At 34.4% G+C, this 25,434-nt stretch overlaps 1 protein-coding gene across 50 annotated transcripts in view; it reads right to left on the reverse strand.

The window, feature by feature from the left end:
• The window catches only part of TTN (titin), a 238,064-nt gene that overhangs the window by 119,089 nt on the left and 93,541 nt on the right, over nucleotides 1–25,434 (reverse strand). For 26 of the 50 annotated variants that reach the window (XM_041403525.1, XM_041403521.1, XM_041403519.1 and 23 more), the window contains 20 exons: nucleotides 25,049–25,129; nucleotides 24,423–24,500; nucleotides 23,669–23,746; nucleotides 23,101–23,184; nucleotides 22,694–22,792; nucleotides 21,480–21,557; nucleotides 20,566–20,640; nucleotides 20,334–20,408; nucleotides 20,017–20,100; nucleotides 19,655–19,717; nucleotides 19,279–19,356; nucleotides 18,978–19,055; nucleotides 14,992–15,354; nucleotides 13,162–13,239; nucleotides 12,887–12,961; nucleotides 8,737–8,820; nucleotides 8,183–8,515; nucleotides 7,482–7,556; nucleotides 6,511–6,594; nucleotides 901–981 (listed from right to left, as the gene is read on the reverse strand). The exons of 1 other annotated variant lie outside the window; for it this stretch is intronic. In XM_041403525.1, coding sequence (XP_041259459.1) covers nucleotides 901–981; nucleotides 6,511–6,594; nucleotides 7,482–7,556; nucleotides 8,183–8,515; nucleotides 8,737–8,820; nucleotides 12,887–12,961; nucleotides 13,162–13,239; nucleotides 14,992–15,354; nucleotides 18,978–19,055; nucleotides 19,279–19,356; nucleotides 19,655–19,717; nucleotides 20,017–20,100; nucleotides 20,334–20,408; nucleotides 20,566–20,640; nucleotides 21,480–21,557; nucleotides 22,694–22,792; nucleotides 23,101–23,184; nucleotides 23,669–23,746; nucleotides 24,423–24,500; nucleotides 25,049–25,129 — 2,124 coding nt within the window. Of the gene's footprint in view, nucleotides 1–900; nucleotides 982–6,510; nucleotides 6,595–7,481; nucleotides 7,557–8,182; nucleotides 8,516–8,736; nucleotides 8,821–9,048; nucleotides 9,133–9,352; nucleotides 9,431–9,747; nucleotides 9,832–10,040; nucleotides 10,146–11,122; nucleotides 11,207–11,426; nucleotides 11,517–11,681; nucleotides 11,763–12,294; nucleotides 12,382–12,588; nucleotides 12,673–12,886; nucleotides 12,962–13,161; nucleotides 13,240–14,991; nucleotides 15,355–18,977; nucleotides 19,056–19,278; nucleotides 19,357–19,654; nucleotides 19,718–20,016; nucleotides 20,101–20,333; nucleotides 20,409–20,565; nucleotides 20,641–21,479; nucleotides 21,558–22,693; nucleotides 22,793–23,100; nucleotides 23,185–23,668; nucleotides 23,747–24,422; nucleotides 24,501–25,048; nucleotides 25,130–25,434 lie in introns of all 50 variants that reach the window. 23 more of the 50 variants (XM_041403548.1, XM_041403546.1, XM_041403545.1 and 20 more) reach the window with 20 other exon arrangements.

The following is a 25,434-nucleotide window of genomic DNA, read 5'->3' on the forward strand; positions in this document are numbered from 1 at the left end:
TGAAAGACTTTTCATAACAGAAGAAAATGCTAACAGAGGTCTTGAATACTCTCTTCTATATTGTTAAAACAAGAAAATAATTTTTTTTTATTCTGTACTTTTGTCATAATGTCAAGTATCTTTAGCTTGTATAACTTCTAAGGTTTTAGGCACAGCAACTTTGATTTTTTTGTTCTATACCTACTTCCTTGGGTCCTTCAGGCCCTTTAGGAAACAGATTATTTTCAGTTATTATATTACAGTAATGTTCAAAACTTTTCAGTAGAAATTGTCAAGGTTCTTAATAAAACCTCAGATTTTACTTGTTTATTGTATTAATGGTATTTTATGTCCCTGTAAAGCGTCAGGAAACACCTCAGAGTCTTCTGGAGTTTCTTCTTCTACATCAAATTATTTTTCCAATTTATTCAAATATCTCCCAAATCCCTATTTGACTGAGACTGATACTGTCCATTTGGTATTCCTTGTCACATTCTTCTGTGTGTGACGACTTCTTGATATCAATTTTTTTTGTCTCCACACACAAGTTTTCTTCTATATTAGACATCTCTATCACTCATTCTATGTTCTCTTTTGGGGCTAGTTTTTCATTGTCAGTCAGGACTATTTCACATCACAGAGGCCAGCTTTTCTCCTCTTCTTTTAAAATTTCTGCTTTTGTTCTCAAGTGTCATTCTCATTTCTGCTCAGCTACATCAATATTTCTAAGACACTGGTACAGATTACAACTATGATTCAAAAGAGAAGAATTTTAAACACAGTAACATATATAGTACTATATGGGCAGAGAAAGTAAAAGTAACAGGAAAACACAAACAAGCAATCAGATAACTAATCTGCACAATCAAGATAGAGGTGTTTTTTCTCTTCCAAATTTTAGTTTTCTGTAGTGCAACATACCTTTGACTGGTGGTGGTTCTGGTTTTTTAGGAACAGCAGTGGGCACTTTCTCTTCTGGAATTTTCTTGGGCACCTCTGGCACTTTAAAGAAAACAGCATTCATTTTTTAAAATTAAAATTAAAACTTTTCCAATATGTACATTGTAAAGAAGAAAGATGATCACAAGAAGCATATCAGAAGGAAAGATATAAAAAGAGAGATATAGTGCAAAAAGTGTTATACACTATTACATACTAATAGGATTTTGATAAATTAGTTTTGCTGTAAACTCTAATGCTCAAAAGAAAAATCTCATCTGAAAGACACTATTATTGACATATAAGCTTTAGGTAGTGTTACCCTTTTTTTTTTGGGTATAACAATATTTACTGATTTCTTAGGTACCTTGTACACTTTAAAGATATTAGTGTAGTTTTTAAAATTACAAAAATTAAACATTCAATACAGAGACATAAGACAAAACACATAGATATACAAGGATGTGACAAAACAAGTAGATGGATAAGGATGCTTTGACAACTGTTACAACTTCTGAGAAGTCTTCATGGTTCTACCTCTCTGGCAAAGAATAAGTTGGAAGTGACTTTGCCTGGGAGCTGTTGTCAAGCGGTTTTGGATTTGCTATGCTCCCCATAAAGATGAAAAAAAGTCTTGGTAAAAGCCGAACTTCAATGAAATGCCTTTTGAATGAATGCCTTTTGGCAGTCCTATGTGATAATGACTAGGGTGGGATAAGCTGTGCTGCTTGACAGTTGTTAATGCCACTCAAACTGCTAGTTCAGACAGATTTTAAAACACCTGAATGAATTGTAACAGCTGGTTTCTGTGCAAATTCTATTTCCATTCAAAATGAAATCAATTGACCCCTAAGTTTAACATGAGCAATGTGAAACAGAGGGATAGGATGTACTTCTTGCTAGTGTATGATCAAATTTCTGAGGCTGTATCCATAAAGTGAAAACGTTCTGTAAATCTCACTGTGTGTTAACATGGCTGGAGCTTTCCTTATTTCTAGTCCCTTTTACTGGCTTCAGATACAATTTCTGGGTTATTCTTGGGTGGAATAAATAGACCAACTCAACTAATCTTAAATGCTTTGACAACAACAGTACACGGGACAGAAGGAACTTGTAGAAAAATAATTAAAGGATATGCTGACCTATACCTTTGGCAGCTTCTGGTTTTTTAGGCAGAGTTTTTCTTCAGGAATACTTTTTTTGGGCAATTCAGACACTTGAAAGCTATTTACTGATTTTGATTTGATGACTTAAACACAACTTAAGAAACAGAAAATGGGACATATACAACATAAACACCACAAATCTGAACTATTAAATCAGAAACTATGTAAGAAAGAGTAAAAAAGTAAAAGTGTTTATGAGTGAAAGACCTCAGTTCTACCAGACTCTCAAAGTACCTTTAGACGGAGGAGATTCTGGTCTTTTCGGCACAGGAGTAGGTTCTGGTTTTTTAGGCATAGCAATAGGTACTTTTTCTTCTGGAACAGCTTTCCTAATGGCTGCAGGCACTTTAAAGATATTAGTTCAATTTAATGAGAGAAAGACGTGTCATGAAAAAATTTTAAATTTTTCATATAAGTAAGGTACAGAAAGAATAAATACAAATATGAATTATGCTGAACAAGGACTAAAACACAAACATGAATAATTTAATTTTCCTGGAGTTCAAGACTTAGCAAATTGTAGGAAGAGGTGATGAAGAAGTTGTATACCTCTAGATGGTGGAGCCTCCTCTTTCCTATGAACAGTAGAAATTTCTTCTTCTATGTGAATCTCCTCATAAACTTCATGCACTTGAAAGATATTAGTTTAAACACTTAAATTAACTTAGAGCATCTTTGGAAAACAAGACAACATGTTAGATAAATAACAATATAATCAAATATTCATGCTCCTCTGAAGACATACAGGTCTATTTTATATCCATGCACAAAATTGGGATGCTTTCAAAAAAGGGATGAAAAACTCCTGACATTCTACACTGACCTGACCTCTGCAGTTTGTCAGAAGGAAGATGTGTGATGTGTCCTAAACTGAGCTACTACCGTGAGTGCAGAGATAGGCCCTGTCTGTCTCGGTTCTGTCACTTTTTCTTTATTTTTTCCCCCTTTGGGCTGATCTTAAGTAGCACTTAAGAACAACTACAGACGATAATTCTTTAAATTACTTTTTACTGTTGCAAGTAACCAAAGCCATTAAGTAAATTCAAGTTCATGGTAAACAGAATGCTCTCAAAATAATTTACATACAAAAACATGTTTTTTATTCTTCAAACAATTCCTAAAATTTCTTATACCTGTAAGGTGTGAAGGTTCTTCTTTAGGTAGAGCAGGAGGTACTTTTTCTTTGTGGACAGCTTTCTTTCGTACTTCAGGAACTTAAAAATATTGGTTTATTTTAGAAATTTGCATTATGAAATAAGTAATACAGTTTTGTAAAAAAAGAATTAAATCTACTAAAACAATAGGAAAAATATGTGGTATTGAGATATGAATAAAACTTAACAATTTCACTTTCTGGAGTCTAACCACTTTCTAACTTCTAGTATTTATGGTTCTGAATATGCTCTTCTCTGAAAAGATGTAGGGGTTTTTTATGTTTGGGTTTTTGTTTGTTTTTCCTGGTTTTGTTTGTTAGTTGGTAAGATGTTTTTGTGTGCATGTGTATGTGTGTATTTAAGGAGTTTTGGCACTAAAAAGAGTTTTCGTTTTTGAAATTTAAAAATTACCCATAAAAGCAAGGCAAAAATCCAGTTCAAATAACTATTTTGTAGGCTTCCATAATGTATAGAGCTCTTCAATTCTGGAATCATGTAACAAAATTATGTTTCTATTAAAAATTTTGTGGCTTTCTATTTTGTCCTGATTTAAAGTTGTATCTTAATCTTGACTTTCTTTAAGCCCTTGATATGACTACAAAGAGTCCTTTTGCAAATAAGCTTCTCTCACAGCCTTTTACATTTTTTTCCAATATATTGTCAGAGAAAGTATTTTGAGAAGTAGAACATGAGACATGAAGTCAAAAAGATATAAGACTAATCCCTGACTTTCTTGCCTACTAAATTTCTGTGTCTAATTTAGTCTTCCTAAATTTTAAATTGTTGATGCAGAATGTATCAATCTGTTTAAGCAATTACTCATAGGAAAAAAAACCAACAACTCTAAAGTGTCTCTAGCAGCTGGTTGTGCTGTTTAAGGAAAACAAGCAAGCTGGGTTTCTCACTTGGTATCTGACTTTCATAAGAGGTTAGAGAGGGTTAATTTGGAGGTAATGTACCTTTAGCTGGAGGAGCTTCTTCTGTAGGTACAGCAGCAGGTATTTTCTTAAGTGCGACAGTTTTCTTTGTCACTGCAGATACTTCAAAGATATTAATTTTTTAAAAGAACATTACAATACACAAAGAGTAAGTAGCAAAGAAGCAATGACAGACACATAGCTTCTAAGGAAACATTAGAATGAAAACATTAAATAACAGATTAGCACACAGGTGGAATGATGAAGATGAACAATTTGTAGGAATGTGTAGGTTTACAGATTACTTAAAGAGTTGGTTTACCTTTAGCTGCTGGAGCTTCTGGTTCACTAGGAGTAATAAAAGGCATCTTTTCTTCTGTTGGAACTTCTCCATAACCTTCAGGTTCTTTAAAGATATTAGTTCATTTTTCATATTTTAATATTAGTTACAAGACAGGAGTAGAAAGACAAAATAAAAACATGCAGAAATGCATATGGACAAAGAGCTGTTTGAGCGGAAGTTATTTAAATATCTTTCAGCCTGACCATTGACTTACTACTGCTAAAAATTACCATTCCCAATTAGTAAAATATATGTTTACAGAAGTATTTAATTTTATTTTCTAGTTTCTTAGTTCTGTGTATTAGATAGAATTTGTAACTGAATTTTTTAATGTCTTCATTTGGAGTTGACTATCTCCATTGCAACTCAAAAATTAGGTGTTGCTCAGGATGGTTCTTAAACCACTGTCTACTTAAGTTCATTTCTTTGCTTCAGTGTGACTCAAGTGCTTCCTGAATCAGAAACTTAATCTCTCTTATTTATGTATCTTTTCCTCATTATTAAAGGAAAAAAGTATAGCATTTTTAAAATGCTAAATTCCATTTTTACATTTAGTGTAAGGTTTTAAATGTAAAGATTTTAAAATGCTGAATTATATCTAAATCTGTGGACATAGATGGTCTGAAAGATATGGATATAAGCTCCTTTTAAATAGCTTTAAAAATGAATTAAAATTAGTTCATATTTTACAGAATAATATAGAGCATGACTTGATATATTCTCTTCAATTTCCTATTTGGTAGATGAGTAATTGATGTACCTTCATAAAAAGGAGGCTCCTCTTCTCTAGGGATAATGGTGGGTACTTTCTCTTCAAGGACAGCTCTCTTACGAAACTCAGGAACTTCAAAAATATTAGCTTTTTTTTAGTAACTTCAAAGTAATTTTCAACTTTTAATATCCCAAACAGAAATGAACCCAGAAAACTAAGCCATTTTGAGGTCTTGGAAACTTTTCAACAATTAAGTATGATACAGTTCTAGAACTGCCATCCTGGAACAATGAGCTATATGAAGAAATCTATGGTTTCAGCTCTCAAAGAGTGAGACATTTGCTTTCCTTAATGCATTATCATGCTCTTCCTTCTGGCTGGTGTAACAGCTTTGATAGCTTTAACTTACTGGCTCTTGCCCTATTGCTTCTTCACCAATATTATGACCTGTGTATTGGTATCAAAACCCCAGTTTAAACTAAATTCACAACTATATTATAAATAGAAAAGCACTGAAGCTTTACATACTGGTGTTGTAAGCAGCAATACTTCCTCAGCATGTTTTCATTTATAATTCAGTGATTTACTGTCTAGCACATATTTGAAATGTTTGCCCCAGAGTTTGGGATTTATCACTGAGATTTCAATCTCCACTTAGAGACTGCACTGGTGTAAAGAACATGACAAGTTTTAGTGATGTTAGCTGGGAAAAAATGGCACAAATATTTCCTTTCCATATAATCTCATATCAAAGGCTCCTTTACCTTTCTTTGGTGGAACTTCTATTTCAGGTGTACGTGTAGGTTTCTTTTCTTCAGGGACAGGTCTTTTGAAATCATCTGGCCCTTTAAGATATAATTTACTTTTAGGGCTTTCAAAGCTACTTGAAAGAAGTTAGAAAGAAGAAGAACAAGTCTAGCAAGGAAGATTCTTGAAACATCAAAGAATTAGATCCTTCCTGAAAGAACATTTATGTTAGTTTTGAAGATTAGACAGAAGAATAACATATTAAAAAATATATTCTTGAAAGATTCCCTTCCAGAAAAAATAAAGATATTATTTCTTTCTGGACTTTTTTTTCACGTGCAAGTTAATGACAGAACACACATTTTTTAAGTGACTCTAACATGTTTTCAACAAATGACTTGAAACCAACAGGCAAAAAACACTCAATGACAAACAAATGAAAAAAGACCCACCATGGGGACATAAAACATGCACGTGTTTCTCAACAAATAATGAGGACAAAAGACTGAAATTAGAGTTCATGTTTCACAAGGACAATGAAGAGGAAGTATACCTTTAGCTGGCGGAGGTGCTTCCTTTTTAGGAACAGCAGGTGGTACTTTCTCTTTTGGAACAGGTTTCTTCGGCACTGCTGGCACTTTAAAGACATTGGTAGTTTTTTTAAGAACGTTTGCAATATGAGTATTATGTAAGAATAGAAGTTCAACAAAAAGCAAACAATGCAGAGTCAGAAAACTTAGCAAAACACAAAAATATTTCTCAAATACATAAATACATGTTATATAAAAGAGGCCACCTATCTGTTTTGCTTGGATTAATGCAGCTAGAGTTTCAGTATTCAGTGAAAGAAAAACACTGCTGGTGTTGCATAAATTTTGAATAGGGATAAGCCTTAACAATTAGGTTTCATGTACTATCAGCTATAATTAATGGCAGCTGGGAATACGGTAAGGTTGCAATTTCCTATCAAATAACTCCAAGCTTTTCTGTAAAAACAAACAAGCAGACTGATCCACCTTTTCCCTCTGATTTCATTCTGACAATTCATATGAGAAATAACAATAAAAGTTAGCACAAAATGAATTCCTGGCAAATTTAGAGCTATGAACAGAAAAATACAGAGCTCTGGACTAGTGCAGTAACTTCTCTAGCACTCGCTGACAATTGCTATTCATGACACTTATGTTTCATAAAGCCTGATACAGAGAATACCTATTAAGATAGCACACACTCCAGTACATTGTTAGGTTAAAAAAAGTTCTAAGTTTTTAGGCAGAGTTTTAACCATTAGCTTTAAAATATCATTGTGATGGCAAAAATTAAATTAAGGCAATAACTTCATTCCCTTTGACTCCAGGAAGTAATTTGTTTGATTTTTGTTAAAGAATTTTTTTTTAATAATCTGTCTTTAACAGTACTATGAAAGAAAGCTAAGAGTCTAGCAGTAGGTAAAGTACTGGATTTGAGGATTCAGAGACTCATGCAGAAGGCTGTGTTTTCAAATTTATCTGATGGATGATGTACCTTTAGCTGGTGGAGCTTCTCTTTTAAGAGCAGGTACTTTTTCTTCTGGCAGAGGTCTTTTGGGCAACTCAGGCACTTTAAAAATATGTCATTATGGATTATAAGTTATTTATGAAGAAACAGACATAAAGACAGCAAGCAGAGCAATCACTCATTTGTAGAGGAGCCATCTCATAATTCATGCAGAAAAAAGGGAGCAGTCATCTCAGAATTCTTGAGCAATTAAATAAGATTTCATCTTTTGTACATCTATTTGGTACATTGTAGATGCACTTTCTGTTTGGTGTGAGGGATCCTATGATCATAAATTAAATTATGGGAAAGAAGATTCTACATGAGTCTTAATATCTTTATAACTCAAAGGAGCTGAACTGGACAAAAGAATTAAATTTTAATGCATAAAAAATATTTCAGGTTGAAACTGAATGACATCAGAAGATTAACATTTTCTCTGCTTGGGTTACATATCTGCTAGTTTGCTCTTGGGCAGTCAGATAGGGACCCCTCCCATTTTACAGGGAAGAGAATTCCTTAGGAAGCACTAGGATGGAGACAAACTTTGAATGGATTTATCATTACCAGGTACAGACACACATAGGACTACAAACAAGGCAAAGTAGAAATAAACACCCATAGGAAGCTTAAGCAGCAACTGAAAACTCACCACACTATAAGAACAAAGAAGTCATGACTTGATTTACCTATAGCTGGTTTGGTCTCATAAGCCTCCTCATATACCTCCTCATATTTCTCATAGATCTCTTCCTTCTCCTTAAACTCATACTGTTCATAGACATCTTTCTCCTCAGCCTCCACTTCATATTCCTGTTCCAGAATTTCCTTATATCCCTCAGGTTCTTCAGGTTCCTCGTACGCCTCAATTTCTTCAGCTTCCTGGATCTTCTCAAACTCTTCAATGCTTTCATATGTCTCATACTTCTCATATTCTTCATAGGCATACTCATACTTCTCCACCACAGGTGCAGGAGCAGGGACTTTTTCTTTCCGTACAAGTTTCTTGGGTGCTTCGGGCACTTTAGAAACAGTATAATTGTTACTACCTGACAATTTTTGATTTTTTTTTTACAGTTAGCCAAGATAATTGACAAAGAACAGAGAATATGCATGACAACCTCAAGCATAAGTTACATTAAATTATAAAACTGTGCTTCTGAAAAAATATATATATTATAAAAGATTTTAGAATGAAGAGGAAAACAATCTTTGGGAAAAATAAGAGGAAATATACCTGTACCTTTGGTTGGTGTCGGTTCCTTGGGTTTGGGCACAACAGCTTGCACTTTCTCTTCTGCCACAGCTCTTTTACGCACCTCCATGACTTAAAAGATACAGATTTGGTTTAGGAATTTAAACACAACAAATCACCTTAGAGCAATGTAAGTAGAAAAGCACAAGAAACAGAGCTTTATGGTTCAACAACACAAACATTGAAAATTAACAGTTTAAACATAAATACAAACAAAGATCTTGTACAACAGAGACAAAAGCTAGAAAGAAGGTCAAGGGTATCCCTAGCATAAATATTAATTATAAGGAGGACATATACCTTTTGCAGCTGGAACCTCCACTTTTTCAGCGGGAGCAACCAGCACCTTCTCTTCAGGAGCAACCTTCTTAGGCACCTTGGGTACTTTAAAGATAAAACCTAACTTCAGTGTACTTTTGCACAATATTTAAATGGACAGAAATCCAGCAGTTTATGAACAACAGAGCAGAAATGTACAAACAAACAAATACTATAGTGACAAACACAACACAGGATAGAAATACTAAAGTGTCCCTTGCTAAACTCAAGTCTTGGATCAAGAATATTATCAGTTAACCATAAAAGCATTTACAATCTGCAGTACCTTTGGCTGATGGAGCTGGCACCTTTTTAGGAACAGGTTCTTTCACTTCAGGAATGGGTTTCTTAGGCATCTCAGGCACTTTAAAGACATTTTATTTTAAGAATGTCATCCACCAATAGTACGAGAAAGAGAACAGAAAACATGTACAAAGAGACATAATAAGCACTGATCTGAAGAATATATTTTTAAAAGATGAAACATAAATTTCAACAAAAGACATTTTACACCCACAGGCAGACTTTTTGAGCAACTCAAATAGTTTTAGAGCTTGTTTTGTTCTAGGAATTTGACTCTGAGATATCAATGCAGAAATGCAGCAGGGACACAAAGCTAACATAAATAACACACAAACTAAACAGAGACACTGAAGGGCAACACATTGTTAACTTATGCACCTTTTGCTGGAGGAAGCTCCAGTTTCTCAGGTGGAAGCACAGGCGTTTTTTCCTTTGGAACAGGTTTCTTAGGAATCTCTGGCTCTTTAAAGATATTATTTTGCAAACGTGTTAAAATTGCTTTTGGAACAGTAAAAGCATGAACATGGAAACAAGATAAAAACATAGAACAAGACCACAAACTCCCCCCAAAACATATATAAGAGCTACATAAAACTTAGAAGAAGAAATAGAGGTGAATTTTGATGAACACAAAAGATGGCATGAGTGACTTGCAAGAAAAGATCATGTACCTTTTTCTGGTACAATTTCTTCTGGAATAAATTCCTCATCTTCTTCCTCAGGAACAAAAATGGGAACCTTTTCTTCAGACACAACCTTCTTTGCAACCTCAGGCACTTTGAAGATATTGTTTAAAGAACTTTACTTTCACAACATCAAAAGAAAAATCCATAATACAAAACAGAAAGACACCAACTTTAAAGTAACAATAGAAATAGAAATAAAAATAGGGGAAACTACTGGGTATTTTTTTACTCCCTGAAAACAGTAATATGTAATTGGGTTACAAGGATTATACGAGGACTAGCACTTTTGCCCAATTTTTAATTCCACAGTGTCATGGCAAACAGAAAATATTAGCAAGATATGCTACAAACCAGAGTCAAAGAAGATTATTAGCATTAAGGTTTTTTACATAAAAACCTTCCAATGTCTGCTTTTATTTTCTTTTTTTTTCTTTTTTCTTTTTTTTTTCTTTAAAAAAACTCAGTTTTTTTAAAAAAAGTCAGCTTTTTTTTTCTTCAAAAAACTCAACTGAGATAGAAGCTGGTCGGCATCCAACAGTGGCCTTTGCAATAGTGTACCTCCATTTCAAATTTCACATTTAGGGTATAGGATCTGGTTATTAGTATGATCAGTTGTAAATTGATCATACTAATAACCTGATCCTATACCTATTTTTGTATAAGTTTAGCTGAAACCCTTGAGAATCTAGCTTATTCTCAAGTTACATGTAAGAGCGATCTCCCTAAATTGAAGAATTTCCAGGTAAAGGGCCATAAAATTTAATTTCAGCTATTTTGCATAAAGAAAATTTAAATTACTTTAAAAATTATTTCCGGATGATAGTATCACAAGGAATTATGTCATTCACAGTAATCACCTAAAGTGGAATAAAGCCAGCCTGATTCTCAGCTGGCTGCAGTCAATAACAGAAGAGACAAGCCCTGTCTGGGCCCTAGCACTGCTCGCTGCAGGGAAACAGCAGGACCTGGATTCACATGAGTATAAACTGAATGTTAAAATTAGCTTCCACTGAAATATGAAAATAAGAGGGAGAGGAGCTATCTGCATACATCACAATGTGATATACCTTTAGCTGGTGGAATTTTCTTTACTTTAGGAACTGCAACAGTTATTTTTTCTTCTGGAACAGCTCTCTTGCGCACCTCTGGCACTTCAAAGATATAGTTTTGATAAGAAATTAGTAATTGCTTTTAGAGCATCAAAAGTACTAAAACTACAGAACAAAGTCACAAAGACCAGAAAGAAGAAGAAGAAGACTCCTCTCAAAAGGTTAACTGAGGTTTATACCAAGCTTAAAACAATCACTGAAGATGAAGATCTATTAATGAATTGAACAAAGCTCTCATAATCTTCAAGAATCAGTGCTGTACCTCTTGCTGGCATCTCTGGAACCTTTTCCTCTTCTTCTTCAGGAACAAAAATAGGCACCTCTTCACTGGGACGTCTTGGTATTTCTGGCACTTTAAAGATAGTTTTAATTGTAGAAAACTTAGACACAACTTACACAGAAGCTAAAGCAAGTACATTTGTCACACACTGCTACGACACTGCAGTTAAATTCTAACAACAAATACACAAAACAAAGAACAAGCATTATCCACATGTTCAGCTATAGGAAGCGATACCTTTGGCTGGTGGAGGTTCTGGCTTTTTATGTACAGGGACCGGCACTGCCTTTTCTGGAACCTTCTTGGGCACTTCAGGCACTTTAAAGACATTTTTGTTTAGGGGATTAATTTTCAATGTAATATAAAACCTAGTAAAAAGATAACTGCACATCTGATATTAAGATAATTACACAAATATGGCAAAATCTAGTAGTGTGATGAAAGTTAACATTGATTTTATCCACACATTTATGCACGGATGTAAACTTACAAACATACAGGGACAACAGAGCTACAAACTGGTGTGGTAAGGCTAAGGGGGAAGTCTGGCTGTTTAGGTAAATTTTTTATCTTTTGGACCATCTGTTTTTGAAGCAACAAGTCCTTTAAAAGATTTAGATCTGTAAGATCCAAAAGACAGAGACGATACAAAACACAAAGACATTTTCAAAGCGAAGAGTAAGGATGGACCCCATGACTGACAGACACAGACACAACAGTGTCAAACAGCTCAGGGAGTGGTTCAAACACATTAGGCTGAAGAATGGGATTGTTACTGCCAGTAACAATCTTCTTATAAAGATGAACAAACAAAAACAGAACCACACAGTTGAACCAGAAAATGGCGTACCTTTGGCTGCTGGACGTTCTTCCACTTTTTTAGGCACTGGGACATGTACCTTCTCTTCTGGCACAAGTTTCTTTGGTACTTCAGGCACTTGAAAAAATATTATTGTGGCTTAAGAATTTAATTTTTGAGCCATAAGGTAAAGAACATTGATATGAATCAATAAAGTTGGGTGACAAAGAAGAACTGTCAAGAATAGAAAACTCTTCACTCTACATTACGTACAAAAAAAAGACTGACTTTTAAATTATTTTTTTGTATAAAGCATTCAGTCAAGAGCTATATCAAGTCATATACCTTTGGCTGGTGGAACCTCCTTCTTTTTTGGTACAGGAACAGGAACCTTCTCTTCTGGCACAGGTTTCTTTGGCACTTCTGGAACTTAGTAAGATATTATAAAATATTGAGCTTGGCATGAAAATCTAAGACAACATGACATACAAACCAGTCACACTAAAACAATTAAACACAAACAAAAAGAACCACAGTCATTAAGAGTAACAATTCTTTTTCTATCCTAGTTTTTAACACAAGTGAGAAGATAAAGTAATGCTAGAAGATCTTTCTGATCACAGACAATGACAAGTGTATATACCTTTAGCTGGGGGAGCTTCCTTCTTCGGCACTTGGACTTTCTTTTCAGGTACAGGTTTCTTTGGCACCTCGGGCACTTCAAAAACATGATTTTGGTTAAAAAAGTAAACCATAAGCTACTCAAAACAGAAAGGAAACAAAAAAGACAGCAACACAAATATCTCATATGAAGAACCCTCTCCAAAAAGAACAGAAAAAAGTAATAAGCAATTCAGGCATCTGAAAAATAATTACATATTCAGAGGATGTCTTCTAATGTAAAGAGATTATATATACCTTTCGCTGGAGGAGGTTCTTTTTTCTTCAGAATAGGTATTTTTTCCTCTGGAACAGGCTTCTTGGGAACCTCAGGCACTTGAAAGATACCATTAAAGTTTTAGATATTTACTTCCATAACAACAGGAACATAAAGTGCAAACAAACATCACAAATAACAAATACATGTTCATGCAAACAAACATCACATACTCCAAAAAAACAGCTATGATTTAAAAGGGTTTTATCACTAAGACAAAATAAAATAACAAACACCTCATATTAGCTGCTTTTATGTCCATTCTCCCTGCTTAGCCATGGAGACCATCAATGAAGATATTTTCAACTTCAAGGGCTTTTTTGAAAGAAGATTTTCTTTTTTCAGAAGGTTAAGTCAGAGAGATTCAGTCACTTTTTCTAACCAGCTATTAAAAACATGTTCCCTATGGTTGTCAGGCATGTAATAGGTTGCATCTGATCATATTCTTTTATATACATTAAATATAAATTGATGACTGCATCTTCTTCCTGAAAAATTCCCAAGAGCTTTCTAAATGCAAAAAACCCAAGCACATCTAGTTTATCAACTGACTTACTTCAAGCACAGCACTGTCCATTATAAGTACCCAGCAGTTTATACCACAATTTGTTGGGTAAATGAAATGCTTTTTAAAAATTCCCTTTACTATTCTGAAATCAACAGACTTTTCCTTTAACTGCAGTGAGGCAAAGGTTTCAACTAAAATGTATCTAAACATTTGTTTGTATTCCAAACCCCAGAAATGTTCATATAAATTTTACAATGACAGGAGAATAATTCCACTGGCTCTGAGCATACTGAAGAAAGTTTGGAGCACATGTGAATTAAACTTAGCTAATATGAGAGATTAAATGGAAATTTCAGCCCACACTAATCTTCCTGTTCAGGATTAACCTGGGTTTTGCAGTGTACAGCCTCATCTTTTCTCATGTTCATGACAAAATTTCTACTGTAAACAATGTTAGATATAATTTTGATATTTATTAATTAGTCAAATGAAATTCTGAACTTCTTTGATGGAAAATAACACTATGGAATGATTTGGATCAGGACTGGAAATTATACTCTTTGATGATCATATAATTTAGGAAAATCGGATATACATTACCTGTATCTTTATATTATGATGCAGAATATATTATATGCAGATCTTTATTACCAAGATCTTGGCATGACCTAGATCTCCTAAGTAGTGAATACTATGCTCATCCTGTACTAACAATGTAGAAAATCTATACCCACACCATAAAAATTAGTGCTAAGGAAAACACCTGAAACTAGATTATTTAAATATGGATATTTTTCTTTTTCATGGAAGTATAGTATTCTCTTCAAGATGGAAATAGACATCAACCATAGGGCTTTCCAAGATTCTGAAAAAAATCAGTGTGAATTGTGTTCCTACATGACTTATTTTCAAGTACTCTAGCTGTTTTCTAGATAAATATCTTTTTTTGTCTATGATTGTAGAATTTACGTAAGTGTTTTTAAATATTTCAAGCACAGTCTGATAGAAAAATTGGACCCCAGATGAGAATGAAATTCAGCTTGGTTAAATTTTCATAGTGGTTTACACAGAGATCATATGAAAGAGGAATGAACATGAACATGAAAATTTTAATTTATGGAGTTAGTAGTAAAGAGTAGATATACAGCCATCATATGTTTTCTGCACTATATAATAATCAATAAACATCTCTAAAAATGCACACTGTAAAGCACACTGCAACATTGTAAAACAAAAGTTTGGTACTTTCATAGAATGAAAAGATACTACTTTTCCTCACAGAAACCCTAAAGTTAAAGTATACCTCTAGCTGGTGGGGGAGCCTTCTCTTCATACTGAGGAACCTGTGGCTCTTCCTCCTCATATTCAGCAACCTCCTCTCCATAATAAGCAGCTTCTTCTTCATAATGGATGACTTCCTCTTCATACTGAGGAACTTCTTCCTCCTCATACTGAGGAGCTTCCTCCTCTTCATACTGAGGAGCTTCCTCCTCATAGTGACTAACTTCTTCGTAATGGCGAACTTCCTCCTTGTAACGGATCACGTCCCTCTCATATCTGGTGGTGTCTTCCTCCTCGTACCTTGGAACCTCCTCCTCCTCTTCATACTGAGGAACTTCAACGTACGCTTTTTCTTTTCGGACAACTGTCTTGCGTACTTCAGGCACTTAAAAAGATACCAATTAAAAGAACCTTAAAATTTAGCACATAGATCTTACTAATAATAAGGATCACAAGGCATTGTCAACTAAGAATTAAACAAAGCGGGAACATTCCACAGAAAACAAATCAGTACTCACTGTACATGGAACATACAAGACACAAAAAACATTTACACCATATTTGAATACTCTATCCATTATACCTTTGGCTGGTGGTCTTGCCATTTTTTTAGGAGGATAAATTGGTACTCTTTCTTCAATGATAGCCCTCTCTGGTACATCAGGCACTTGAAAGATATAGTACAATTACATTTAAGAATTTTTATATGTAAATTGTTTAAAAGCAAAAGTATTCTTGGTAAGAAACAGAAAAAAGATATCTTACAAACACACAGCTGACATGTAAAAGACAAGTGTGCTTATTGTCACTGGACATGTAGCTAGAGAAGTCATTAGGCTTCTTTTCAATTAAGAAACAACAGTCTTTTCAAGATACCAGTGTAAGCAGCTGATATGATTCCTGCTTCATCCACTGCTGCCAACAGTGAAGTTAAGCTTGTTGATAGGCAGAATTCAAAATCCAAAGCCATCCAATTACAAAATCAATAAACCTCATTGTTCTCTGTAGCAGCTCCTCTCCAGAGCAGTGACACTTTGCACTATCTCGGGAAGAGATCAAGAGTCGTCATTTACTGACAACAAAAGATTTGTGTAGAAAACTCTAGATGAAGGTGAAGGAACACATGGAGAAAACCTTTGAGAGTAACAATAGATAAGGGCTCTGGGCTAATTAAAAGCAAGAGAATGACTTGCTCAGTGAGGAAGGTGTTTTTCCTCTTCTGTCAATTACTTTATGAAGTGCCTTGTTTGTTCTGACATGGCAAGGAGCCGTTCCTTGTAAAAGCAGGAGCATCTCCAAAAGACTAAGATGTGGATATGTTCAATTTTTCAGACTTATTCAGGAAAGAATACTATATTTAAGCACCATATTCCCTTTTACAGAAGTGTGTGGGTCTTGTCTTTCTGAGGCAGGTGTCTTGGAAAATTTTTGACCAATATAATTGGAAACTGCACAGAAATCACCTTGCCATTTTAAGATCTGGCAGACTTGCCAAGTCGGAGAATAACTGTGGCATTTTCTTAACAGATTTGAGATTTTTTTTGACCTTCAGAGATGGAATCCATTCTGTTGCTGACAGATTTGAAGAAACTTTATTCATGACAAGATACAGTGAGCATAGATGAGTGGCTGTTACATGTCTTGATGCTTGGTGTTATTTTTGGGGTAATGTGAAGATTCATTAGCTCTCTAAGTATTTTCTGGCATAGTCCTCCTTGATATTTAATTATAAATGCCAGGTTCATCTACACTTGAAATCTTCAACAGAAACTGCTTGGAACTGATACTTTGGTGGATTTGGAAACAAAAACTGCATTATGCATGAGTACCTTTTTCAGAAAGCTCAGGTTCCTTTGGATTCTTTTTTTTTCCAGCTAAAACACCAAAGTTTGGTACCTTATTGAAGAACTGTTGCCTTTAATGTCTTTCTACTTTGACCCTTTTCTTTCCAGACCAGATGGCATATTACACCTGCCTTACAGAGAATCAAAGGTCATCTTTCATCATACTCTTAGTACTCATAGTATGCTTGTCTCCCCAACTTTGGAAACGAAATAGATAATTTAACTTCATGCTGATTTGTCTGTATTAATCTTTTATGATATGAATATGCTAATGCCGTTTATCAACAGTATCAGATTTGAAAGTAGTGAGTGTGAGGCATCTTGTGGATAATTTTTCACAAATCAATTGATAGTCTGCAAAAGTAAAAGACCAATAAATTTTCCTTAAAGGCTATGGACTGTTGAGCAGGCAGATCCATTACACTGGATTGTGTTAAGTGTCTCAGCCATGCAGGTAGCAGTAGAGCTAATGATTTTTTCTTTAACCTTCGGATTTAGGTGAGGAGTTGCTTTTACAGAACAGGAAAGGACTATCTGTCTTTTCAGAATAATAAAGCATGTTAGTTTAAATGAAAGCAAAGACTGTCTCTTGTTTCCCCTCAAAGGTCAGACAGGTGGCAAGATTTTAAAAGGAGGACCTAATGAAATTATTTGGCTTCCACAATGTGAACAGCAGTAAGCCAAAGGAAAGAATTAAAGGAGAGACAGTATTTTATTGCGAGAATGAAATACTATCCTGCACCATTCTACAAGCTTCCCTTTTATGAAGCTTCATAAGTAGCAAAGGACATAAAATTTTGTTTTATTCTCTCTGGTTTTTTTACTAGCTGACAAGATGTAACTTTGGATACAGAATCTTTTTAGTCTTCATACCTGTGTATGAAATCTCCTTTTCTGTGTGGAGAGAAACGGATACTTCCTCTGACATAGCCCAATGTTCTTCTTCTGTTGGTACTTCAAAGACAGAGTCTAACATTAACTTTTTTTTTTTTTCTGGTGTAATACCATGTACAATAATAAATATCCCATTTGGAATTTCTTAGAAAAATAACTATTGTTTCCTGACACCACCCACACCCAGACTAATTGGGAAAAATGTCTATATTATTTCTCAAAGACTTTGTAAAAGTTCCTCTGGGACTACAGTGGATCATAGTGGTGGACTTGGTAGTGTAAGGTTAATGGTTGGGCTCAATGACCTTAATGTCTTGTCCAACTTAAATGATTCTATAATTCTAAATTTGAACCTCAGGAGACATGCCAGAGCAATAGGCCTGAAGCTCTGGTAGTCTTAAATGAGCACAATGTGTTTGTAGATTAACCCATGGGCAGGACTACCTTCTGGTGGTGGAGACACTTTTCTCTTTTGAACAGCAATGGATACTCTTTCTTCTCTGGCAGTTTTCCTCTGTGCTTCTGAGACTTTAAAGATAGTAATTGTAAGAAAACTAGCTTCTAAAAGAAATCACACACATTCTGAAACTTGTATGAAAGAATTATAGACAAACAACTAGGAGCAAACAGCAAACTGTTTAAAAGAAAATATAATAAACACAACAATCACATGAGACATACAGATAATATATAGTAAAATAATAGATCTAATATTAGAGTAATAGATATATAGACAAAACAAAATTGAACAGAATATTCATATACTGGGAAGTAAGATGGAATGAAGATGAAAGTAAGAGGTAAACACTTCGTCTCTAAACTCTTCAGAAACTCAATTAAAACACAGAACACCACACACTCAGGATACATAACAAAATCAAACACAAGAAAAGCACAGAAACAGACAACATATTTGTAAGTTTGAAACACTTCACTGAATATTGACAATATTATAAAGATTGATTTTTAAAAAAAATGTTGGTTTTAATTTTTTTTTCACTGAGTAAATGTTGTCACTCAGCTTTGCAAGCATTTAAGCATATAGAGTGATCAATAAAATGAAATACTAGTTAAAAAATGCAAAGAATGAAGGTGTATGGCTATTCGCTGTCACACTCAGCAGTATTTTGAAGGGGAAAAGATGAAGGTCCTTTTTGTTTATAACCAAATCAGGAGAGACAGATTTTATTAACTAGGCAGACTGTGACTATGATGCACATGGATATCTGATATTTAAAAGCCATCTCTACTTCCAAAAGGGCTTGTATACCTTTAGCTGCTGGAGCTGCCACTTTCTGTGAAATTGGAACAGGTACTTTGTCTTCTGGCACAGGCTTCTTGGGCACTGCTAGCAGTTTTTAAAAAAAGTTTATTGTAATAGATGTTAAATTACTCAAAGTATACAAATATAAGCAGATGACAAAACACAAATCAGAGACTTAATATTTGTTCAAATAAAAAAAGAAAGACATCAAACAGTGAACATTAGAGTCTGTGTTAGATAACTAGACATAAATACAAACCACTATTCTGAGACAAGACTTCTGTAGTGTAACTGAAAATTTATATACCTTTCTTTGGTGGAGCCGCTTCTTTTTTAGCAACTGCAACTTTTTCTTCTGTGATAATTTTCCTGTGCACTTCAGTCACTTAAAAATAATGTGCAAGGATATTTAATTACAATATTTGAAATGCAGATATATGTTTCTTTTACTTATTCTGATTGTTTAAAAAAAGTGCTAAGTGAACTTCAACAGCTACAAAAATAAGACACTGCTGAAAAGCAGCCTTTACATTCACAGCACCAAAAGGAGTAGAGTAAAAAGAAAGGGGAGATCCCTACAAAGGTTACAGATACTAACAAACAAAACTGTATTTAATTAAAATGCCTAACCACAAATACTGCAAGACCTAACTAAAAAATCTCCATGGTAATAATCTGTTTACCTTTGGTTGTTGGAGGTTCTTCAAATTCTGCCTCAAAAGTGGGCACCAATGTTTCCTCAGGTTCTTAAAAAAGATTATGTAACTTTAGAAAATTTGTTTGATTTCATCAACAGGTATAAGATAGAAGATGAAATAACATATAAATAACACACAATAACATATAAATCTCATCAAGACAGCACAGGTCACAGGTGTCATTGTAGACAAACAGACATAAAAACATGTTTAATGTTGAAGAAAGTTGACACCAGAAATATATGTTGTATCAACAATACAATCCTCAGCCAAGGCATATATGTTAAAAATGGAATGCAGCAAAAAAGCTTTTTTTTTTTTTTACAACAGGAACAAAACACATATACCTTTTGCTGGTGGAGCCACTATTTTTTTAGACACAGGAACAGGTACTTTTTCTTTAGGAACTGCTTTCTTATGAACTTCAGGAACTTTAGAAAAATGAGCAAGATGAGAAGAAAGATGAGAAAGAATATTAAAGTGTAATATTTGCAATTGCCTACTACACAATGTGTTTTACTGAGTTAACACAAACAAGAATTTTCAAGAGACAGCAATCATCACTGTGAGAAGACACCACCTGTGTCAACATGTACAAGCAAGACATTAAGACAAACATAATTCCTTTGAAGACACATGAACTGATTGGGGAACTGGTTTATACCTTTAACTCTTGGAGCTTCCTTAGGAGCGCCTGGGACTTTTGGCTCAGGGACAACTCTCCTGTGCTTCTCAGGCACTTTAAAAGATTACAATACATAGTTTTACATAGAGGAGTAGTATCGCTATAGCACAAATACAAACAAAAATGCCAAAAATGGACATAAACATGTAGTGGCAACATAATGTTAAGAATGATGAAACAACTCATATGTTGTAGTGAAATGAACTTATACCTTTTTTAGGTGGGGCTTCCTCTCTTTTTGGAACAGTTACTGTCTCCTCTATGTAGTAAGACTCTTCTTCAGTCACTTTTTAAAAGAGTAAAATATAAAAACACTTAAGTTTAAGTATTTCACATATATTACTGCCTTTATGGCCTCGGTAAGCAACAAAATATTTGTGAGAGAAAAACAAACAGTGTGCTTTATTAACAGACTCTTCTGGGATGACAAAATCTACATTCAAACCATCCTGCTTCCACTGAGGCCAATGGAAACACTCCAAGCAACTTAAATGGGACCAAGAGACTCTCATCTTGTATTTGCGTGGAATTTGAAAATGCTCCATTCCTCTGTCCACTCACGCACTAATGTTGAAATTTGTCTATTTTGAGAAACCTTCTTTCCCAAATACTGAGAAAATTCCTTGGCTAAAGATGTCCCTTGAAAAATCTGTGGAGTCACTAGTCATAGAAACTGAGTCAGTCAGTTACTGTCCTTCACAATATTATGCGACCACCAATAAACTTAGGGGTGCAAAAAATACAGTTATTTTACAGTGAAATTATCTGAGAAACCCGAGTGCATCATGGTATTCAGAAGAACATTTACTTTATTCAATCATCCTGGTGGTAGAGGAACTTCCAACAGAGGATTTTTGTAAACATAAAGAAGTCCTGACATCTCACTATCAAAGAGATACCTTATTATTTTCACTGTATTGAAACAGGATTAGCTACTCCACTTTTCAAAAGCAAGAAATAGAAGTTGTAGAAGTTAAAATTAAAATTTATAAGTTCCAAAACATATTTATAGAGTAGTAATTTTTTCCTTATGAGTAAAGCAGATATTAATCCAAACTGCCTATTTGGTACAGACCAAAAATTACTTTTTTGCTTTTTCCTAGTGCTCCTGAATTGTTGTCATACCTTCAGAAATCTCTTCTCTGTGGATGGAAATAGATACTTCCTCTCTTTCTTCTTCAGACCATTCTTCAACTGTTGGTTCTTTAAGGAAAAGTGTAGTTTTAGTATTTTTGGAGGATGGATAAATGGACAGAGGGAAGGACTGATGGATAAAGATGAAGACCAATTCTTAGAAGTTGTATATACCAATGACAGATATGCATACAATCCAGAAAGTGCTGTGCACTGTATGCATATATATGATTTGTTCTAAATGATGTGGTTTGTCTGTGTCCCAGGTTCCCTATTGTGTGCTGTTGTATCTAATACCATACACTGGTCAACTGTCAGTTCATCAGAATGCCTCTGCTACCCAAATTTCCCCATCACAATAACTGAACTGGCGGAACAAGAGTCAAAGAATTAGAGATTTCTCCTTGATCCAACTGTATGAAAGTGAGGAAAGGAAAAAGTGAAATGGATAGGTCAAGAACTGAAAGGAAATCCTGGCATGTACTCATCTACAAAGGTGACTGTATCAGGGAAAACCTCAGCTAGTTCTGGAGAAAAGGTTCATTTGCAAGACACAAACAGAAATTAACACTGCATGTATACATACGGATGTGTATCTGCAAATCCGTATTTTAGACAGACATGTTTCAAATTTTCTTCTAAAAATTAATTTATGGTTTTTAAAAGAAAGTGCAAATTTTCTTGATTGTGTAGTTATTAATAAAAACAGACAAAATGCTGTTTTCAGTTATCTTGAAGCAGATATTATATGGAATTATACTAACTTAAAACAACTGATGTCAATCTTCCCTGAACATGAGAATGTGAGCTGAAAGCTGGTGAGAAGCTAACACTGCAGAGGGAAGCAGTATTTTATCTTCAGGGCTACAGAGAGCTTTGTAGTGAGTACGGCAAATGGATGGTTACAGCCCTAATTTGTAGAGTCTAAAATAAACAATACATCCATATTTGCCACTGCAAATCTATGAGGCCCTCATCTGAGATTATTGTATTCAATAGTAGTGTTTCCATATCAATGTGGTGGGATCCTGACATTCAAGACTGAAATTGTAAATGGCACTTTAGGAGGCTTTTAACTGCCTGCAGTTCAACACAAAACTTATGCAAAATAACTATTAAAAATATTTGGTGTCTTTTGATCTTGATATTAGAATAGACTTGCAGACATAGCTTAAGTTTCTCACTATTGTCAGCTTATAGTGTACCTTCAGGTGATGGGATTTCCTCTGGAATGGCTACAGATATTCTTTCTTCTGTAATAAGTACTCTTTCTTCAAAAGTGGCTTTCTTCTGCACTTCAGGAACTTTGAAAGATAATGATATTAAATGTATGCTTTTCCAATTCCATTGTGAAAACATAGTTTTGAAATGCTAAATCTAGGTTTCCAAAGAAGAGTACTGAGCACATAAGATATAATAGAGATTCAATATTTAGAAAGAATACCATGTAAGTATTGCACACGAGATACAACAATGTACTGTAATGATTCATTGTGTAAATCAGAACAGCAGAACTCACAGGAGAAGCACAAATCAATGACTAATAACAGCACAGAACTTACAGACAGAAGCTGAGAAATACCATATTCTTGCATTCTACTGGAAAGCATACCTTTAGCTGGAGGAGCCTCAATTTTTTTAGGAAGAGCAGGAGATACTTTTTCTTTAGGGACAGGTTTCTTAGGAACTGCAGGCACTTAAAAAAAGTATTTGTTTTAGAACATTTGAAGTAAAAACTGGCACAGGCATCACGCAAGAGAAATGTGTTGTTGAGAAAGATTACACATGATATGTTTTGCTTGACAAACATGACAGCTGACCAAATTGAGATAAATGCAATGTTCTAAAGATTACAATAAATTATATTAAGGTTAGCTGTATTGTACCTTTTGCAGGGGGAGGTTCTACTTTAGGAACATATGGCATTTTTTCTTCTGGAGCTGTTTTTTTAGGTACTTCTGGCACTTCAAAGATATTAATTATAATATAATCAGCTTAAATTAGCAAGTTTTTAAAGAATAAATCTACAGCACACCTATACACAAAACTGACACAAAATATACATGTTAACATAGATGAAGTACCAGTATAACCAGATTAACTTAGCAATCAAACCCAAAATTTGACATAAACAAGATGCTTAAGATAATAAGAAAAGAACATTATTTTTTAAGGTGTACCTTTAGGTGTTGGAGCTTCCTCTCTTTTTGGAACAGCAACCTTTTTCTCTGGGGGAGCTTTCTTAGGAACCTCTGGCACTTAAAAAACCATAAAGTATAAGATAACTGAATTCTAATTTTCAAAGATTTATTGGAGTGTTATAGATTTCATTAATCAATTTGTAAGAATATCAAGACACACCACATAACACATTCATACACTTAACACAGAAAGATCTATGACAAGGGCAACATATGTTTGATTAAAAACAAAATCAAACCAGTTGCTGGAAGACTATCAAATATTTTAAGACTGATTTCTTAACTGAAGAATGAGATGCTCAAATATACTACCAGGTTTTTAAAAAATCTCATGGATGTACAGAGAATTAGACATAAAATATAAATTCTAACACAAACATGCTTACAGACAGACTAACAGGAAAATAAAACTCAACAAGTAGTGCACACTCCATCAGTAAGTGTATCTTTGGCATGCAGATGTTCTCCTTTGGGAAAAGGAATATGTACTTTTTCTTCAGGCATAATTTTTCTAGGCCCTTCAAAAACTCTTAAGGTATTAAAATTCATCTAGGTAATCTTTCTAAGGCTTTTGAATGCCTTAGATGAGAACAGACATTCACACATAACACACAAAGATTACATATGTGTAAACACTCAAAGTTTATCATATGTATTGGGAACATAAGAGAAGTTAGGAAAAGGGGACAACAGCACAGAACTGGTTAAAGTCCACATTTGAAAGATGCTGTACCTTTTGCAGGGGGAGCCACCTCCTTTTTAGCAACAGCAACTTTCTTTTCTGGAACAGGTTTCTTAGGGGCTTCAGGCACTTTGGAAAACATTGTTAAAGCAAGAGATGTTCAGGTTTTGGAACACTAATCCAGATTTGAATAATCCAAGATTGTTTTACACAATGAAGACAGTGCTTGGACAAGGATCTGAGCACTGCAACTGACACAATACTATGTTTAGCCTTTTGGACAAATGTGGACAATACAGGAAAGACATTATGATACAGTATAAAACTCCTATGTTAAAATCACTGCACTAGCACCTTTCATTTTACTCCCTTGAAGTAAAAACACTCTACACTTGCCTGAAGAAGCAGCACAACTTAAACAGAAAAAATAAGCATGAGATAGCTAAGAAAGAGAAGGACCTAAGCTGAGACAAAAGCTATAGAATAATTGAAAAACTGAAACTGTGCAACAGAGACGATGCAAAATCAAATAATGCATATGGAGATAGTGCAAAAACAAAGATACATAGAGAGTAAATTCTTAAATATATGCAAGAAAACATGAAAAATCTGAAAGAAAGAAAGAAAATTTGTTTGGGCTTTGCTTCTTTCTTTTTTAACTAGAGCAGTAGAAATACCTTTAGCTGAAGGAGCTTCCATTTTAGGCACAGGAACAGGCTTTCTCTCTTCTGGAACACGCCTCTTTGGTATCTCAGGCACTTTAAAAGATAGGTGGTGATCATTTAGCAGACAGCTAAAATAATTGATAAACCACAGTTGGCTACTCTTAACATGGTGTATAAACAAACACTAAATGGCAAAACCTAATCTGTTTCATCAAACAAATACAACAAGCCCATGTCACAAAAAGCTTTTAAAGGAATTATTTAAAGCAGTCATGAAGAAGAATAAGATAGAAATGCAATAAGGCTTGAAGCTTTGAGAGCAGAGCCATAGAGAAATTGAAAGATCTCAGTTCTGACATGCTATCCTTTGGTAAACAGTGTTACAGACAGATAATGTG

Source organism: Onychostruthus taczanowskii, unplaced genomic scaffold (genome assembly GCF_017590055.1).
Source record: "Onychostruthus taczanowskii isolate IOZ18803 unplaced genomic scaffold, ASM1759005v1 scaffold20, whole genome shotgun sequence".
NCBI classification, from domain to species: Eukaryota; Metazoa; Chordata; class Aves; order Passeriformes; family Passeridae; genus Onychostruthus; species Onychostruthus taczanowskii.